The 22,191-nt window shown below is 33.2% G+C and overlaps 1 protein-coding gene and 1 non-coding gene across 2 annotated transcripts in view; both read right to left on the reverse strand.

Annotated features, from left to right (window-relative positions):
- The window catches only part of LOC149974663 (small Cajal body-specific RNA 14), a 130-nt gene extending 71 nt beyond the window's left edge, over positions 1-59 (reverse strand). The window contains exon 1 of the transcript XR_016489174.1: positions 1-59. This exon is cut by the window's left edge and continues 71 nt beyond it. This is a non-coding gene — a non-coding RNA (small Cajal body-specific RNA 14).
- Positions 1-22,191, reverse strand: part of LOC110511504 (huntingtin) — a 158,835-nt gene that overhangs the window by 53,890 nt on the left and 82,754 nt on the right. Inside the window, exons 27-31 of the mRNA XM_090209895.1 lie at positions 6,362-6,564; positions 5,835-5,955; positions 4,454-4,581; positions 3,601-3,711; positions 109-186 (exon numbers count right to left, since the gene is read on the reverse strand). Of these exons, the coding sequence (XP_090066021.1) occupies positions 109-186; positions 3,601-3,711; positions 4,454-4,581; positions 5,835-5,955; positions 6,362-6,564 (641 nt within the window). The remainder of the gene's footprint in view (positions 1-108; positions 187-3,600; positions 3,712-4,453; positions 4,582-5,834; positions 5,956-6,361; positions 6,565-22,191) is intronic.

The following is a 22,191-nucleotide window of genomic DNA, read 5'->3' on the forward strand; positions in this document are numbered from 1 at the left end:
TGGTGAGTCTTAGAGACTACAGTACACTGACCAGTACAGTAGTCATTACACTGACCACCACACAGACACACACACACACACACACACACACACACACACAGTACAGACCTGTTGAACACAGACCGTGGCCATCAGAGGTTCTCTGGAGAAGCAGAGTTTCAGGTAGCTGAGGATCTCTTCCACACACTGATGGATCAGACAACAGTAATCAATACATCATTATACTATACAACTACTAACTAATCAATACATCATTATACTACAACTAGTATCTAATCAATACATTATTATACTATACAACTACTAACTAATCAATACATCATTATACTATACAACTACTAACTAATCAATACATCATTATACTACAACTACTATCTAATCAATACATCATTATACTACAACTACTAACTAACTACTATCTAATCAATACATCATTATACTACAGCTATTAACTAATCAATACATCATTATACTACAACTACTAACTAACTAGTATCTAATCAATACATCATTATACTACAACTACTATCTAATCAATACATCATTATACTACAGCTATTAACTAATCAATACATCATTATACTACAACTACTAGCTAATCAATACATAATTATACTACAGCTATTAACTAATCAATACATCATTATACTACAACTATTAACTAATCAATACATCATTATACTACAACTACTAACTAATCAATACATCATTATACCACAACTACTAACTAATCAATACATCATTATACTACAACTACTATCTAATCAATACATCATTATACTACAACTATTAACTAAATACCATCTAATCAATACATCATTATACTATACAACTATTAACTAATCAATACATCATTATACTATACAACTATTAACTAATCAATACATCATTATACTACAGCTATTAACTAATCAATATATCATTATACTACAACTACTAACTAATCAATACATCGTTATACTACAACTACTAACTAGTCAATACATCATTATACTACAACTACTAACTAACTACTATCTAATCAATACATCATTATACTACAACTACTAACTAATCAATACATCATTATACTACAACTACTAACTAATCAATACATCATTATACTACAACTACTAACTAATCAATACATAATTATACTATACAACTATTAACTAATCAATACATCATTATACTATACAACTATTAACTAATCAATAAATCATTATACTACAGCTACTAACTAATCAATACATCATTATACTACAACTACTAACTACTATCTAATCAATACATCATTATACTACAACTACTAACTAATCAATACATCATTATACTATACAACTACTAACTAATCAATACATCATTATACTATACAACTATTAACTAATCAATACATCATTATACTACAGCTATTAACTAATCAATACAGCATTATACTATACAACTACTAACTAATCAATACATCATTATACTACAACTACTAACTAACTACTAACTAATCAATACATCATTATACTACAACTATTAATTAATCAATATATCATTATACTATACAACTACTAACTAACTACTAACTAATCAATACATCATTATAGTATACAACTACTAACTAACTACTAACTAATCAATACATCATTATACTACAACTACTATCTAATCAATACATCATTATACTACAACTATTAACTAATCAATACATCATTATACTACAGCTATTAACTAATCAATACATCATTATACTACAACTACTAACTAATCAATACATCATTATACAACAACTACTAACTAATCAATACATCATTATACTACAGCTATTAACTAACTACTATCTAATCAATACATCATTATACTACAACTACTAACTAATCAATACATCATTATACTACAACTATTAACTAATCAATACATCATTATACTACAACTATTAACTAATCAATACATCATTATACTACAGCTATTAACTAATCAATACATCATTATACTACAACTACTAACTAATCAATACATCATTATACTACAGCTATTAACTAACTACTATCTAAGTAATACATCATTATACTACAACTACTATCTAATCAATACATCATTACACTACAACTACTAACTAATCAATACATCATTATACTACAACTACTATCTAATCAATACATCATTATACTACAACTACTAACTAATCAATACATCATTATACTACAACTATTACCTAATCAATACATCATTATACTACAGCTATTAACTAATCAATACATCATTATACTACAAATACTAACTAATCAATACATCATTATACTACAACTACTAACTAATCAATACATCATTATACTACAGCTATTAACTAACTACTATCTAATCAATACATCATTATACTACAACTACTATCTAATCAATACATCATTATACTACAACTACTAACGAATCAATACATCATTATACTACAACTACTATCTAATCAATACATCATTATACTACAACTACTAACTAATCAATACATCATTATACTACAACTATTAACTAATCAATACATCATTATACTACAACTACTAACTAATCAATACATCATTATACTACAACTACTATCTAATCAATACATCATTATACTACAACTACTAACTAATCAATACATCATTATACTACAACTATTAACTAATCAATACATCATTATACTACAACTACTAACTAATCAATACATCATTATACTACAACTACTAGCTAATCAATACATCATTATACTACAACTACTAGCTAATCAATACATCATTATACTCCAGCTACTAACTAATCAATACATCATTATACTACAACTACTAACTAATCAATACATCATTATACTACAACTACTAGCTAATCAATACATCATTATACTACAACTACTAGCTAATCAATACATCATTATACTACAGCTACTAACGTTAGCGCAATGACTGGTAGTCTACAGGTACAGTAGCAATGCTTAAATGCCAGAATCTCGCAGTATCCCTTTAAGGTTATCAATATGAAATGTGTTTTAACATGTTTATTAACATGAATAAGAGTGATCTAACTAATTTATGAACATGAAGAGTGATCTAACTAATTTATTAACATGAATAAGAGTGTTAACTCGTATGAACATGAATAAGTGATAACTCTTATGAACATGAATAAGAGTGTTATAACTCATTTATTAACATGAATAAGAGTGATAACTCATTTATTAACATGAATAAGAGTGTTAACTCTTATGAACATGAATAAGTGTTATAACTCATTTATTAACATGAATAAGAGTGTTATAACTCATGTATGAACATGAAGAGTGATATAAGTCATTTATTAACATGAATAAGAGTGATATAACTCATTTATGAACATGAATAAGAGTGATATAACTCATTTATGAACATGAATGAGAGTGTTAACTCATTTATGAACATGAATAAGAGTGATATAACTCATTTATGAACATGAATGAGAGTGTTAACTCATTTATGAACATGAATAAGAGTGTTATAACTCATTTATTAACATGAATAAGAGTGATAACTAATTTATGAACATGAATAAGAGTGTTATAACTCATTTATGAACATGAATAAGAGTGTTATAACAGGTTTCTAGGAGGTGCATTAGGGTCGCTCTGACCTTTCCGATGTCGTGTAGCGTGGCCATCTCTAGCAGCTGAGACAGAACGTCCAGCGTAGAACGCAGGAACCCTCCGAACTTCTCGTTGGTGCTGTGGAGGTCCAACGTAACCTAGGAAACACACAACAAACATCAACAAGTCAACAACAACAACAACAACAAAAACATTGACAAGGACATGAAGAAAACAAGTGTAGTGAGTGAACACAACTGCAGTTCTATGAAGTATCAGAACTCATGTTGGTTATTTTACACTTCTAAACATCCAGGTTGACTATTCTGATATTTCAGTGATTCAGAAAAGACCAACTCCAAGAGTCGGTGTGTGTGTGTGTGTGTGTGTGTGCGTACCTTATAGTTGGTGTGTGTGTGTGTGTGTGTGTGTACCTTATAGTTGGTGTGTGTGTGTGTGTGTGTGTCCGCGTACCTTATAGTTGGTGTGTGTGTGTGTGTGTGTGTGTGTGTGTGTGTGCGTACCTTATAGTTGGTGTGTGTGTGTGTGTGTGTGTGTGTGTGTGTGCGTACCTTATAGTTGGTGTGTGTGTGTGTGTGTGTGTGTGTGTGTGTGTGCGTACCTTATAGTTGGTGTGTGTGTGTGTGTGTGTGTGTGTGTGTGTGTGTGTGTGTGTGTGTGTGCGTGCGTACCTTATAGTTGGTGTGTGTGTGTGTGTGTGTGTGTGTGCGTACCTTATAGTTGGTGTGTGTGTGTGTGTGTGTGTGTGTGTGTGTGTGTGTGTGTGTGTGTGTGTGTGTGTGTGTGTGTGTGTGTGTGTACCTTATAGTTGGTGTGTGTGTGCGTGCGTGTGTGTGTACCTTATAGTTGGTGTGTGTGTGTGTGTGTGTGTGTGCGTACCTTATAGTTGGTGTGTGTAGCTTTGAGGACGTCGTACAGTTTGAGGTAGGTGGGTAGATGATAGAAGCTTCCCAGGGTTGTGGACTTGTTGACGTTAGCCGTGGACCCCGAGCTGTCCGCTGGCCTGCCTGCTCACAGAAAGGTCATGAAGAGGAGGGATCTTTGTGAATGGAAGCCCTGGGTTACGTATCCTTCACACACCTTTGACTGAAATCGTTCATTAATGAAGGACTAAGAAACGGACTGAAGTTAAAAAGAATCAGACTGGTCAGACTGGTCCGATTGGTTAGACTGGTCAGACTGGTCCGATTGGTTAGACTGGTCAGACTGGTTAGACTGATCAGACTGGTTAGACTGGTTAGACTGATCAGACTGGTCAGACTGGTTAGACTGGTCAGACTGGTCAGACTGGTTAGACTGGTCAGACTGATCAGACTGGTTAGACTGGTCAGACTGATTAAACTGATTAGACTGGTCAGACTGGTTAGACTGGTCAGACTGATTAAACTGATTAGACTGGTCAGACTGATTAAACTGATTAGACTGGTCAGACTGATCAGACTGGTCAGACTGATCAGACTGGTCAGACTGGTTAGACTGGTCAGACTGATTAAACTGATTAGACTGGTCAGACTGATTAAACTGATTAGACTGGTCAGACTGATTAAACTGATTAGACTGGTCAGACTGATTAAACTGATTAGACTGGTCAGACTGATCAGACTGGTCAGACTGGTTAGACTGGTCAGACTGATTAAACTGATTAGACTGGTCAGACTGATTAAACTGATTAGACTGGTCAGACTGATCAGACTGGTCAGACTGATCAGACTGGTCAGACTGGTTAGACTGGTTAGACTGGTCAGACTGATTAAACTGATTAGACTGGTTAGACTGGTCAGACTGATTAAACTGATTAGACTGGTCAGACTGATCAGACTGGTCAGACTGGTTAGACTGGTCAGACTGATTAAACTGGTCAGACTGGTCAGACTGGTCAGACTGGTTAGACTGGTCAGACTGATTAAACTGATTAGACTGGTCAGACTGATTAAACTGATTAGACTGGTCAGACGGGTCAGACTGGTCGGACTGGTCGGACTGGTCGGACTGGTCGGACTGGTCGGACTGGTCAGACTGGTCAGACTGGTCAGACTGATTAGACTGGTCAGACGGGTCAGACGGGTCAGACGGGTCAGACGGGTCAGACTGGTCAGACTGGTCAGACTGGTCAGACTGGTCAGACTGGTCAGACTGGGTACGTATCCTTCACACACCTTTGAATGAAGTTAAAAATAATCTGTTGTTTCTATGAAGTTTAAAGTCGGTGTTTTACATGTTTCCTACAGAGCAGGAGTCGTCAGGAAGTGGACTACTGTACCGGTGTTGGTCTCGCTGCCTTTCTTAGGGCTCATGGGAATGGTGCTTGGCTCTGCTACCTCCTTGCCTTTCCTTCTGATGGGGCTGAGGGAGGGAGCGTTGGCTAGGGACGGCAGGGTGGCCTGGAGGGACAGAGAGGACAACACTGAGGGAGGGAGCGTGGCCTGGAGGACAACACAGAGAGGGAGCGTTGGCTAGGGACGGCAGGGTGGCCTGGAGGGACAGAGAGGACAACACTGAGGGAGGGAGCGTGGCCTGGAGGTCAACACTGAGAGAGGGAGCGTTGGCTAGGGACGGCAGGGTGGCCTGGAGGGACAGAGAGGACAACACTGAGGGAGGGAGCGTGGCCTGGAGGACAACACTGAGAGAGGGAGCGTTGGCTAGGGACGGCAGGGTGGCCTGGAGGACAGAGAGGACAACACTGAGAGAGGGAGCGTTGGCTATGGACAGCAGGGTGGCCTGGGAGGACAGATTATCCCTTTGTATCTCTGATTTACACATTGTTTAGACACACACACACACACACACCTTGACGGCGGGTCCGGGCGGTGTGTCGTCCAGCACGTGGGCACAGATGTTGAGTATCTTGAGGATGTGAGAGAAGAGTTGTTCCACCAGGACCACCAGGGGGCGCTCTCCCACCGCTGCCCAGGGCTCCTCTGTCTTACCGGGGACCGGCCCTCCCTCCTCCTCCCCAGCCCAGGGACTACACATACACTGTGGAGCCGTCGCTGAATGAGAAGAGCGTTGTACAGCTTGGTTTCATGTTGGGAATAAGACAGCTAAATGTTGTCATTGTGGTATTTGTTTAGGATCCCCATTAGCTGTTTCTATAGCAGCAGCTACTCTTCCTGGGGTTTATTAGGATCATTATCTGTTTCTATAGCAGCAGCTACTCTTCCTGGGGTTTATTAGGATCATTATCTGTTTCTATAGCAGCAGCTACTCTTCCTGGGGTTTATTAGGATCATTATCTGTTTCTATAGCAGCAGCTACTCTTCCTGGGGTTTATTAGGATCATTATCTGTTTCTATAGCAGCAGCTACTCTTCCTAGGGTTTATTAGGATCATTATCTGTTTCTATAGCAGCAGCTACTCTTCCTGGGGTTTATTAGGATCATTATCTGTTTCTATAGCAGCAGCTACTCTTCCTGGGGTTTATTAGGATCATTATCTGTTTCTATAGCAACAGCTAGTCTTCCTGGGGTTTATTAGGATCATTTTCTGTTTCTATAGCAGCAGCTACTCTTCCTGGGGTTTATTAGGATCCCCATTATCTGTTTCTATAGCAGCAGCTAGTCTTCCTGGAGAGCCACACAAAACATGGCATAATACAGGAAGGACATCAATAGACAACAGCTGAAGGACAGAACTACATACATGTTACATGAGCTACACGTACATTATAATAACATCAAGCAGGTGTATACAGGTTTATCTAGGTGTATACAGGTGTGTTAACATTATAATAACATCAAGCAGGTGTATACAGGTGTGTTAACATTATAATAACATCAAGCAGGTGTATACAGGTGTGTTAACATTATAATAACATCAAACAGGTGTATACAGGTGTGTTAACATTATAATAAGATCAAGCAGGTGTATACAGGTGTGTTAACATTATAATAACATCAAACAGGTGTATACAGGTGTGTAAACATTATAATAACATCAAGCAGGTGTATACAGGTTTATCCAGGTGTATACAGGTGTGTTAACATTATAATAACATCAAACAGGTGTATACAGGTGTGTTAACATTATAATAACATCAAGCAGGTGTATACAGGTGTGTTAACATTATAATAACATCAAACAGGTGTATACAGGTGTGTTAACATTATAATAACATCAAACAGGTGTATACAGGTGTGTTAACATTATAATAACATCAAACAGGTGTATACAGGTGTGTTAACATTATAATAACATCAAACAGGTGTATACAGGTGTGTTAACATTATAATAACATCAAACAGGTGTATACAGGTGTGTTAACATTATAATAACATCAAGCAGGTGTATACAGGTGTGTTAACATTATAATAACATCAAACAGGTGTATACAGGTGTGTTAACATTATAATAACATCAAGCAGGTGTATACAGGTGTGTTAACATTATAATAACATCAAGCAGGTGTATACAGGTGTGTTAACATTATAATAACATCAAGCAGGTGTATACAGGTGTGTTAACATTATAATAACATCAAACAGGTGTATACAGGTGTGTTAACATTATAATAACATCAAGCAGGTGTATACAGGTGTGTTAACATTATAATAACATCATACAGGTGTGTTAACATTATAATAACATCATACAGGTGTGTACAGGTGTGTTAACATTATAATAACATCAAACAGGTGTATACAGGTGTGTTAACATTATAATAACATCAAGCAGGTGTATACAGGTGTGTTAACATTATAATAAAATCATACAGGTGTGTTAACATTATAATAACATCAAGCAGGTGTATACAGGTGTGTTAACATTATAATAACATCATACAGGTGTGTTAACATTATAATAACATCATACAGGTGTGTTAACATTCTGTAAACATTATAATAACATCAAACAGGTGTATACAGGTGTGTAAACATTATAATAACATCAAACAGGTGTATACAGGTGTGTTAACATTCTGTAAACATTATAATAACATCAAACAGGTGTATACAGGTGTGTAAACATTATAATAACATCAAACAGGTGTATACAGGTGTGTTAACATTATAATAACATCAAACAGGTGTATACAGGTGTGTTAACATTATAATAACATCAAGCAGGTGTATACAGGTGTGTTAACATTATAATAACATCAAACAGGTGTATACAGGTGTGTTAACATTATAATAACATCAAACAGGTGTATACAGGTGTGTTAACATTATAATAACATCAAGCAGGTGTATACAGGTGTGTAAACATTATAATAACATCAAACAGGTGTATACAGGTGTGTAAACATTATAATAACATCAAACAGGTGTATACAGGTGTGTTAACATTATAATAACATCAAGCAGGTGTATACAGGTGTGTTAACATTATAATAACATCAAACAGGTGTATACAGGTGTGTTAACATTATAATAACATCAAGCAGGTGTATACAGGTGTATACAGGTGTGTAAACATTATAATAACATCAAACAGGTGTATACAGGTGTGTTATCATTATAATAACATCAAGCAGGTGTATACAGGTGTGTTAACATTATAATAACATCAAGCAGGTGTATACAGGTGTGTTAACATTATAATAACATCAAACAGGTGTATACAGGTGTGTTAACATTCTGTAAACATTATAATAACATCAAACAGGTGTATACAGGTGTGTAAACATAATAACATCAAACAGGTGTATACAGGTGTGTTAACATTATAATAACATCAAGCAGGTGTATACAGGTGTGTTAACATTATAATAACATCAAACAGGTGTATACAGGTGTGTTAACATTATAATAACATCAAGCAGGTGTATACAGGTGTATACAGGTGTGTAAACATTATAATAACATCAAACAGGTGTATACAGGTGTGTTATCATTATAATAACATCAAGCAGGTGTATACAGGTGTGTTAACATTATAATAACATCAAGCAGGTGTATACAGGTGTGTTAACATTATAATAACATCAAGCAGGTGTATACAGGTGTGTTAACATTATAATAACATCAAACAGGTGTATACAGGTGTGTTAACATTATAATAACATCAAACAGGTGTATACAGGTGTGTTAACATTATAATAACATCAAACAGGTGTATACAGGTGTGTTAACATTATAATAACATCAAGCAGGTGTATACAGGTGTGTTAACATTATAATAACATCAAGCAGGTGTATACAGGTGTGTTAACATTATAATAACATCAAACAGGTGTATACAGGTGTGTAAACATTATAATAACATCAAGCAGGTGTATACAGGTGTGTTAACATTATAATAACATCAAGCAGGTGTATACAGGTGTGTTAACATTATAATAACATCAAACAGGTGTATACAGGTGTGTTAACATTATAATAACATCAAACAGGTGTATACAGGTGTGTTAACATTATAATAACATCAAACAGGTGTATACAGGTGTGTTAACATTATAATAACATCAAACAGGTGTATACAGGTGTGTTAACATTATAATAACATCAAACAGGTGTATACAGGTGTGTTAACATTATAATAACATCAAGCAGGTGTATACAGGTGTGTTAACATTATAATAACATCAAACAGGTGTATACAGGTGTGTTAACATTATAATAACATCAAGCAGGTGTATACAGGTGTGTTAACATTATAATAACATCAAGCAGGTGTATACAGGTGTGTAAACATTATAATAACATCAAACAGGTGTATACAGGTGTGTTAACATTATAATAACATCAAACAGGTGTATACAGGTGTATACAGGTGTGTAAACATTATAATAACATCAAACAGGTGTATACAGGTGTGTTAACATTATAATAACATCAAGCAGGTGTATACAGGTGTGTTAACATTATAATAACATCAAACAGGTGTATACAGGTGTGTTAACATTATAATAACATCAAGCAGGTGTATACAGGTGTGTAAACATAATAACATCAAACAGGTGTATACAGGTGTGTAAACATTATAATAACATCAAACAGGTGTATACAGGTGTGTTAACATTCTGTAAACATTATAATAACATCAAACAGGTGTATACAGGTGTGTAAACATTATAATAACATCAAACAGGTGTATACAGGTGTGTTAACATTATAATAACATCAAGCAGGTGTATACAGGTGTGTTAACATTATAATAACATCAAACAGGTGTATACAGGTGTGTTAACATTATAATAACATCAAGCAGGTGTATACAGGTGTATACAGGTGTGTAAACATTATAATAACATCAAACAGGTGTATACAGGTGTGTTATCATTATAATAACATCAAGCAGGTGTATACAGGTGTGTTAACATTATAATAACATCAAGCAGGTGTATACAGGTGTGTTAACATTATAATAACATCAAGCAGGTGTATACAGGTGTGTTAACATTATAATAACATCAAACAGGTGTATACAGGTGTGTTAACATTATAATAACATCAAACAGGTGTATACAGGTGTGTTAACATTATAATAACATCAAACAGGTGTATACAGGTGTGTTAACATTATAATAACATCAAGCAGGTGTATACAGGTGTGTTAACATTATAATAACATCAAGCAGGTGTATACAGGTGTGTTAACATTATAATAACATCAAACAGGTGTATACAGGTGTGTAAACATTATAATAACATCAAGCAGGTGTATACAGGTGTGTTAACATTATAATAACATCAAGCAGGTGTATACAGGTGTGTTAACATTATAATAACATCAAACAGGTGTATACAGGTGTGTTAACATTATAATAACATCAAACAGGTGTATACAGGTGTGTTAACATTATAATAACATCAAACAGGTGTATACAGGTGTGTTAACATTATAATAACATCAAACAGGTGTATACAGGTGTGTTAACATTATAATAACATCAAACAGGTGTATACAGGTGTGTTAACATTATAATAACATCAAGCAGGTGTATACAGGTGTGTTAACATTATAATAACATCAAACAGGTGTATACAGGTGTGTTAACATTATAATAACATCAAGCAGGTGTATACAGGTGTGTTAACATTATAATAACATCAAGCAGGTGTATACAGGTGTGTAAACATTATAATAACATCAAACAGGTGTATACAGGTGTGTTAACATTATAATAACATCAAACAGGTGTATACAGGTGTGTTAACATTATAATAACATCAAACAGGTGTATACAGGTGTGTTAACATTATAATAACATCAAGCAGGTGTATACAGGTGTGTTAACATTATAATAACATCAAACAGGTGTATACAGGTGTGTTAACATTATAATAACATCAAGCAGGTGTATACAGGTGTATACAGGTGTGTAAACATTATAATAACATCAAACAGGTGTATACAGGTGTGTTAACATTATAATAACATCAAGCAGGTGTATACAGGTGTGTTAACATTATAATAACATCAAACAGGTGTATACAGGTGTGTTAACATTATAATAACATCAAGCAGGTGTATACAGGTGTGTAAACATAATAACATCAAACAGGTGTATACAGGTGTGTAAACATTATAATAACATCAAACAGGTGTATACAGGTGTGTTAACATTCTGTAAACATTATAATAACATCAAACAGGTGTATACAGGTGTGTAAACATTATAATAACATCAAACAGGTGTATACAGGTGTGTTAACATTATAATAACATCAAGCAGGTGTATACAGGTGTGTTAACATTATAATAACATCAAACAGGTGTATACAGGTGTGTTAACATTATAATAACATCAAGCAGGTGTATACAGGTGTATACAGGTGTGTAAACATTATAATAACATCAAACAGGTGTATACAGGTGTGTTATCATTATAATAACATCAAGCAGGTGTATACAGGTGTGTTAACATTATAATAACATCAAGCAGGTGTATACAGGTGTGTTAACATTATAATAACATCAAACAGGTGTATACAGGTGTGTTAACATTCTGTAAACATTATAATAACATCAAACAGGTGTATACAGGTGTGTAAACATAATAACATCAAACAGGTGTATACAGGTGTGTTAACATTATAATAACATCAAGCAGGTGTATACAGGTGTGTTAACATTATAATAACATCAAACAGGTGTATACAGGTGTGTTAACATTATAATAACATCAAGCAGGTGTATACAGGTGTATACAGGTGTGTAAACATTATAATAACATCAAACAGGTGTATACAGGTGTGTTATCATTATAATAACATCAAGCAGGTGTATACAGGTGTGTTAACATTATAATAACATCAAGCAGGTGTATACAGGTGTGTTAACATTATAATAACATCAAGCAGGTGTATACAGGTGTGTTAACATTATAATAACATCAAACAGGTGTATACAGGTGTGTTAACATTATAATAACATCAAACAGGTGTATACAGGTGTGTTAACATTATAATAACATCAAACAGGTGTATACAGGTGTGTTAACATTATAATAACATCAAGCAGGTGTATACAGGTGTGTTAACATTATAATAACATCAAGCAGGTGTATACAGGTGTGTTAACATTATAATAACATCAAACAGGTGTATACAGGTGTGTAAACATTATAATAACATCAAGCAGGTGTATACAGGTGTGTTAACATTATAATAACATCAAGCAGGTGTATACAGGTGTGTTAACATTATAATAACATCAAACAGGTGTATACAGGTGTGTTAACATTATAATAACATCAAACAGGTGTATACAGGTGTGTTAACATTATAATAACATCAAACAGGTGTATACAGGTGTGTTAACATTATAATAACATCAAACAGGTGTATACAGGTGTGTTAACATTATAATAACATCAAACAGGTGTATACAGGTGTGTTAACATTATAATAACATCAAGCAGGTGTATACAGGTGTGTTAACATTATAATAACATCAAACAGGTGTATACAGGTGTGTTAACATTATAATAACATCAAGCAGGTGTATACAGGTGTGTTAACATTATAATAACATCAAGCAGGTGTATACAGGTGTGTAAACATTATAATAACATCAAACAGGTGTATACAGGTGTGTTAACATTATAATAACATCAAACAGGTGTATACAGGTGTGTTAACATTATAATAACATCAAACAGGTGTATACAGGTGTGTTAACATTATAATAACATCAAGCAGGTGTATACAGGTGTGTTAACATTATAATAACATCAAACAGGTGTATACAGGTGTGTTAACATTATAATAACATCAAGCAGGTGTATACAGGTGTATACAGGTGTGTAAACATTATAATAACATCAAACAGGTGTATACAGGTGTGTTAACATTATAATAACATCAAGCAGGTGTATACAGGTGTGTTAACATTATAATAACATCAAACAGGTGTATACAGGTGTGTTAACATTATAATAACATCAAACAGGTGTATACAGGTGTGTTAACATTATAATAACATCAAGCAGGTGTATACAGGTGTGTTAACATTATAATAACATCAAGCAGGTGTATACAGGTGTGTTAACATTATAATAACATCAAACAGGTGTATACAGGTGTGTTAACATTATAATAACATCAAACAGGTGTATACAGGTGTGTTAACATTATAATAACATCAAGCAGGTGTATACAGGTGTGTTAACATTATAATAACATCAAACAGGTGTATACAGGTGTGTTAACATTATAATAACATCAAACAGGTGTATACAGGTGTGTTAACATTATAATAACATCAAGCAGGTGTATACAGGTGTGTTAACATTATAATAACATCAAACAGGTGTATACAGGTGTGTTAACATTATAATAACATCAAACAGGTGTATACAGGTGTGTTAACATTATAATAACATCAAGCAGGTGTATACAGGTGTGTTAACATTATAATAACATCAAACAGGTGTATACAGGTGTGTTAACATTATAATAACATCAAGCAGGTGTATACAGGTGTATACAGGTGTGTAAACATTATAATAACATCAAACAGGTGTATACAGGTGTGTTAACATTATAATAACATCAAGCAGGTGTATACAGGTGTGTTAACATTATAATAACATCAAGCAGGTGTATACAGGTGTGTTAACATTATAATAACATCAAACAGGTGTATACAGGTGTGTTAACATTATAATAACATCAAGCAGGTGTATACAGGTGTGTTAACATTATAATAACATCAAACAGGTGTATACAGGTGTGTTAACATTATAATAACATCAAGCAGGTGTATACAGGTGTGTTAACATTATAATAACATCAAACAGGTGTATACAGGTGTGTTAACATTATAATAACATCAAGCAGGTGTATACAGGTGTGTTAACATTATAATAACATCAAACAGGTGTATACAGGTGTGTTAACATTATAATAACATCAAGCAGGTGTATACAGGTGTGTTAACATTATAATAACATCAAACAGGTGTATACAGGTGTGTTAACATTATAATAACATCAAGCAGGTGTATACAGGTGTGTTAACATTATAATAACATCAAGCAGGTGTATACAGGTGTGTTAACATTATAATAACATCAAGCAGGTGTATACAGGTGTGTTAACATTATAATAACATCATACAGGTGTGTTAACATTATAATAACATCATACAGGTGTGTACAGGTGTGTTAACATTATAATAACATCAAACAGGTGTATACAGGTGTGTTAACATTATAATAACATCAAGCAGGTGTATACAGGTGTGTTAACATTATAATAAAATCATACAGGTGTGTTAACATTATAATAACATCAAGCAGGTGTATACAGGTGTGTTAACATTATAATAACATCATACAGGTGTGTTAACATTATAATAACATCATACAGGTGTATACAGGTGTGTTAACATTATAATAACATCAAGCAGGTGTATACAGGTGTGTTAACATTATAATAACATCAAGCAGGTGTATACAGGTGTGTTAACATTATAATAACATCAAACAGGTGTATACAGGTGTGTTAACATTATAATAACATCAAACAGGTGTATACAGGTGTGTTAACATTATAATAACATCAAGCAGGTGTATACAGGTGTGTTAACATTATAATAACATCAAACAGGTGTATACAGGTGTGTTAACATTATAATAACATCAAACAGGTGTATACAGGTGTGTTAACATTATAATAACATCAAGCAGGTGTATACAGGTGTGTTAACATTATAATAACATCAAACAGGTGTATACAGGTGTGTTAACATTATAATAACATCAAACAGGTGTATACAGGTGTGTTAACATTATAATAACATCAAACAGGTGTATACAGGTGTGTTAACATTATAATAACATCAAGCAGGTGTATACAGGTGTGTTAACATTATAATAACATCAAACAGGTGTATACAGGTGTGTTAACATTATAATAACATCAAGCAGGTGTATACAGGTGTATACAGGTGTGTAAACATTATAATAACATCAAACAGGTGTATACAGGTGTGTTAACATTATAATAACATCAAGCAGGTGTATACAGGTGTGTTAACATTATAATAACATCAAGCAGGTGTATACAGGTGTGTTAACATTATAATAACATCAAACAGGTGTATACAGGTGTGTTAACATTATAATAACATCAAGCAGGTGTATACAGGTGTGTTAACATTATAATAACATCAAACAGGTGTATACAGGTGTGTTAACATTATAATAACATCAAGCAGGTGTATACAGGTGTGTTAACATTATAATAACATCAAGCAGGTGTATACAGGTGTGTTAACATTATAATAACATCAAACAGGTGTATACAGGTGTGTTAACATTATAATAACATCAAACAGGTGTATACAGGTGTGTTAACATTATAATAACATCAAGCAGGTGTATACAGGTGTGTTAACATTATAATAACATCAAGCAGGTGTATACAGGTGTGTTAACATTATAATAACATCAAACAGGTGTATACAGGTGTGTTAACATTATAATAACATCAAGCAGGTGTATACAGGTGTATACAGGTGTGTAAACATTATAATAACATCAAACAGGTGTATACAGGTGTGTTAACATTATAATAACATCAAGCAGGTGTATACAGGTGTGTTAACATTATAATAACATCAAGCAGGTGTATACAGGTGTGTTAACATTATAATAACATCAAACAGGTGTATACAGGTGTGTTAACATTATAATAACATCAAGCAGGTGTATACAGGTGTGTTAACATTATAATAACATCAAACAGGTGTATACAGGTGTGTTAACATTATAATAACATCAAGCAGGTGTATACAGGTGTGTTAACATTATAATAACATCAAGCAGGTGTATACAGGTGTGTTAACATTATAATAACATCAAACAGGTGTATACAGGTGTGTTAACATTATAATAACATCAAACAGGTGTATACAGGTGTGTTAACATTATAATAACATCAAGCAGGTGTATACAGGTGTGTTAACATTATAATAACATCAAGCAGGTGTATACAGGTGTGTTAACATTATAATAACATCAAACAGGTGTATACAGGTGTGTTAACATTATAATAACATCAAACAGGTGTATACAGGTGTGTTAACATTATAATAACATCAAGCAGGTGTATACAGGTGTGTTAACATTATAATAACATCAAACAGGTGTATACAGGTGTGTTAACATTATAATAACATCAAACAGGTGTATACAGGTGTGTTAACATTATAATAACATCAAGCAGGTGTATACAGGTGTGTTAACATTATAATAACATCAAACAGGTGTATACAGGTGTGTTAACATTATAATAACATCAAACAGGTGTATACAGGTGTGTTAACATTATAATAACATCAAACAGGTGTATACAGGTGTGTTAACATTATAATAACATCAAGCAGGTGTATACAGGTGTGTTAACATTATAATAACATCAAACAGGTGTATACAGGTGTGTTAACATTATAATAACATCAAGCAGGTGTATACAGGTGTATACAGGTGTGTAAACATTATAATAACATCAAACAGGTGTATACAGGTGTGTTAACATTATAATAACATCAAGCAGGTGTATACAGGTGTGTTAACATTATAATAACATCAAGCAGGTGTATACAGGTGTGTTAACATTATAATAACATCAAACAGGTGTATACAGGTGTGTTAACATTATAATAACATCAAGCAGGTGTATACAGGTGTGTTAACATTATAATAACATCAAACAGGTGTATACAGGTGTGTTAACATTATAATAACATCAAGCAGGTGTATACAGGTGTGTTAACATTATAATAACATCAAACAGGTGTATACAGGTGTGTTAACATTATAATAACATCAAGCAGGTGTATACAGGTGTGTTAACATTATAATAACATCAAACAGGTGTATACAGGTGTGTTAACATTATAATAACATCAAGCAGGTGTATACAGGTGTGTTAACATTATAATAACATCAAGCAGGTGTATACAGGTGTGTTAACATTATAATAACATCAAGCAGGTGTATACAGGTGTGTTAACATTATAATAACATCATACAGGTGTGTTAACATTATAATAACATCATACAGGTGTGTACAGGTGTGTTAACATTATAATAACATCAAACAGGTGTATACAGGTGTGTTAACATTATAATAACATCAAGCAGGTGTATACAGGTGTGTTAACATTATAATAAAATCATACAGGTGTGTTAACATTATAATAACATCAAGCAGGTGTATACAGGTGTGTTAACATTATAATAACATCATACAGGTGTGTTAACATTATAATAACATCATACAGGTGTGTTAACATTCTGTAAACATTATAATAACATCAAACAGGTGTATACAGGTGTGTAAACATTATAATAACATCAAACAGGTGTATACAGGTGTGTTAACATTCTGTAAACATTATAATAACATCAAACAGGTGTATACAGGTGTGTAAACATTATAATAACATCAAACAGGTGTATACAGGTGTGTTAACATTATAATAACATCAAACAGGTGTATACAGGTGTGTTAACATTATAATAACATCAAGCAGGTGTATACAGGTGTGTTAACATTATAATAACATCAAACAGGTGTATACAGGTGTGTTAACATTATAATAACATCAAACAGGTGTATACAGGTGTGTTAACATTCTGTAAACATTATAATAACATCAAACAGGTGTATACAGGTGTGTAAACATTATAATAACATCAAACAGGTGTATACAGGTGTGTTAACATTATAATAACATCAAGCAGGTGTATACAGGTGTGTTAACATTATAATAACATCAAACAGGTGTATACAGGTGTGTTAACATTATAATAACATCAAGCAGGTGTATACAGGTGTATACAGGTGTGTAAACATTATAATAACATCAAACAGGTGTATACAGGTGTGTTATCATTATAATAACATCAAGCAGGTGTATACAGGTGTGTTAACATTATAATAACATCAAGCAGGTGTATACAGGTGTGTTAACATTATAATAACATCAAACAGGTGTATACAGGTGTGTTAACATTATAATAACATCAAGCAGGTGTATACAGGTGTATACAGGTGTGTAAACATTATAATAACATCAAACAGGTGTATACAGGTGTGTTATCATTATAATAACATCAAGCAGGTGTATACAGGTGTGTTAACATTATAATAACATCAAGCAGGTGTATACAGGTGTGTTAACATTATAATAACATCAAGCAGGTGTATACAGGTGTGTTAACATTATAATAACATCAAACAGGTGTATACAGGTGTGTTAACATTATAATAACATCAAACAGGTGTATACAGGTGTGTTAACATTATAATAACATCAAACAGGTGTATACAGGTGTGTTAACATTATAATAACATCAAGCAGGTGTATACAGGTGTGTTAACATTATAATAACATCAAGCAGGTGTATACAGGTGTGTTAACATTATAATAACATCAAGCAGGTGTATACAGGTGTGTTAACATTATAATAACATCAAACAGGTGTATACAGGTGTGTTAACATTATAATAACATCAAGCAGGTGTATACAGGTGTATACAGGTGTGTAAACATTATAATAACATCAAACAGGTGTATACAGGTGTGTTATCATTATAATAACATCAAGCAGGTGTATACAGGTGTGTTAACATTATAATAACATCAAGCAGGTGTATACAGGTGTGTTAACATTATAATAACATCAAACAGGTGTATACAGGTGTGTTAACATTATAATAACATCAAGCAGGTGTATACAGGTGTATACAGGTGTGTAAACATTATAATAACATCAAACAGGTGTATACAGGTGTGTTATCATTATAATAACATCAAGCAGGTGTATACAGGTGTGTTAACATTATAATAACATCAAGCAGGTGTATACAGGTGTGTTAACATTATAATAACATCAAGCAGGTGTATACAGGTGTGTTAACATTATAATAACATCAAACAGGTGTATACAGGTGTGTTAACATTATAATAACATCAAACAGGTGTATACAGGTGTGTTAACATTATAATAACATCAAACAGGTGTATACAGGTGTGTTAACATTATAATAACATCAAGCAGGTGTATACAGGTGTGTTAACATTATAATAACATCAAGCAGGTGTATACAGGTGTGTTAACATTATAATAACATCAAACAGGTGTATACAGGTGTGTAAACATTATAATAACATCAAGCAGGTGTATACAGGTGTGTTAACATTATAATAACATCAAGCAGGTGTATACAGGTGTGTTAACATCATAATAACATCAAACAGGTGTATACAGGTGTGTTAACATTATAATAACATCAAACAGGTGTATACAGGTGTGTTAACATTATAATAACATCAAACAGGTGTATACAGGTGTGTTAACATTATAATAACATCAAACAGGTGTATACAGGTGTGTTAACATTATAATAACATCAAACAGGTGTATACAGGTGTGTTAACATTATAATAACATCAAACAGGTGTATACAGGTGTGTTAACATTATAATAACATCAAGCAGGTGTATACAGGTGTGTTAACATTATAATAACATCAAACAGGTGTATACAGGTGTGTTAACATTATAATAACATCAAGCAGGTGTATACAGGTGTGTTAACATTATAATAACATCAAGCAGGTGTATACAGGTGTGTAAACATTATAATAACATCAAACAGGTGTATACAGGTGTGTTAACATTATAATAACATCAAACAGGTGTATACAGGTGTGTTAACATTATAATAACATCAAACAGGTGTATACAGGTGTGTTAACATTATAATAACATCAAGCAGGTGTATACAGGTGTGTTAACATTATAATAACATCAAACAGGTGTATACAGGTGTGTTAACATTATAATAACATCAAGCAGGTGTATACAGGTGTATACAGGTGTGTAAACATTATAATAACATCAAACAGGTGTATACAGGTGTGTTAACATTATAATAACATCAAGCAGGTGTATACAGGTGTGTTAACATTATAATAACATCAAACAGGTGTATACAGGTGTGTTAACATTATAATAACATCAAACAGGTGTATACAGGTGTGTTAACATTATAATAACATCAAGCAGGTGTATACAGGTGTGTTAACATTATAATAACATCAAGCAGGTGTATACAGGTGTGTTAACATTATAATAACATCAAACAGGTGTATACAGGTGTGTTAACATTATAATAACATCAAACAGGTGTATACAGGTGTGTTAACATTATAATAACATCAAGCAGGTGTATACAGGTGTGTTAACATTATAATAACATCAAACAGGTGTATACAGGTGTGTTAACATTATAATAACATCAAACAGGTGTATACAGGTGTGTTAACATTATAATAACATCAAGCAGGTGTATACAGGTGTGTTAACATTATAATAACATCAAACAGGTGTATACAGGTGTGTTAACATTATAATAACATCAAACAGGTGTATACAGGTGTGTTAACATTATAATAACATCAAACAGGTGTATACAGGTGTGTTAACATTATAATAACATCAAGCAGGTGTATACAGGTGTGTTAACATTATAATAACATCAAACAGGTGTATACAGGTGTGTTAACATTATAATAACATCAAGCAGGTGTATACAGGTGTATACAGGTGTGTAAACATTATAATAACATCAAACAGGTGTATACAGGTGTGTTAACATTATAATAACATCAAGCAGGTGTATACAGGTGTGTTAACATTATAATAACATCAAGCAGGTGTATACAGGTGTGTTAACATTATAATAACATCAAACAGGTGTATACAGGTGTGTTAACATTATAATAACATCAAGCAGGTGTATACAGGTGTGTTAACATTATAATAACATCAAACAGGTGTATACAGGTGTGTTAACATTATAATAACATCAAGCAGGTGTATACAGGTGTGTTAACATTATAATAACATCAAACAGGTGTATACAGGTGTGTTAACATTATAATAACATCAAGCAGGTGTATACAGGTGTGTTAACATTATAATAACATCAAACAGGTGTATACAGGTGTGTTAACATTATAATAACATCAAGCAGGTGTATACAGGTGTGTTAACATTATAATAACATCAAACAGGTGTATACAGGTGTGTTAACATTATAATAACATCAAGCAGGTGTATACAGGTGTGTTAACATTATAATAACATCAAGCAGGTGTATACAGGTGTGTTAACATTATAATAACATCAAACAGGTGTATACAGGTGTGTTAA

Source organism: Oncorhynchus mykiss, chromosome 19 (genome assembly GCF_057628025.1).
Source record: "Oncorhynchus mykiss isolate SJ-2025 chromosome 19, ASM5762802v1, whole genome shotgun sequence".
Lineage (NCBI taxonomy): Eukaryota > Metazoa > Chordata > Actinopteri > Salmoniformes > Salmonidae > Oncorhynchus > Oncorhynchus mykiss.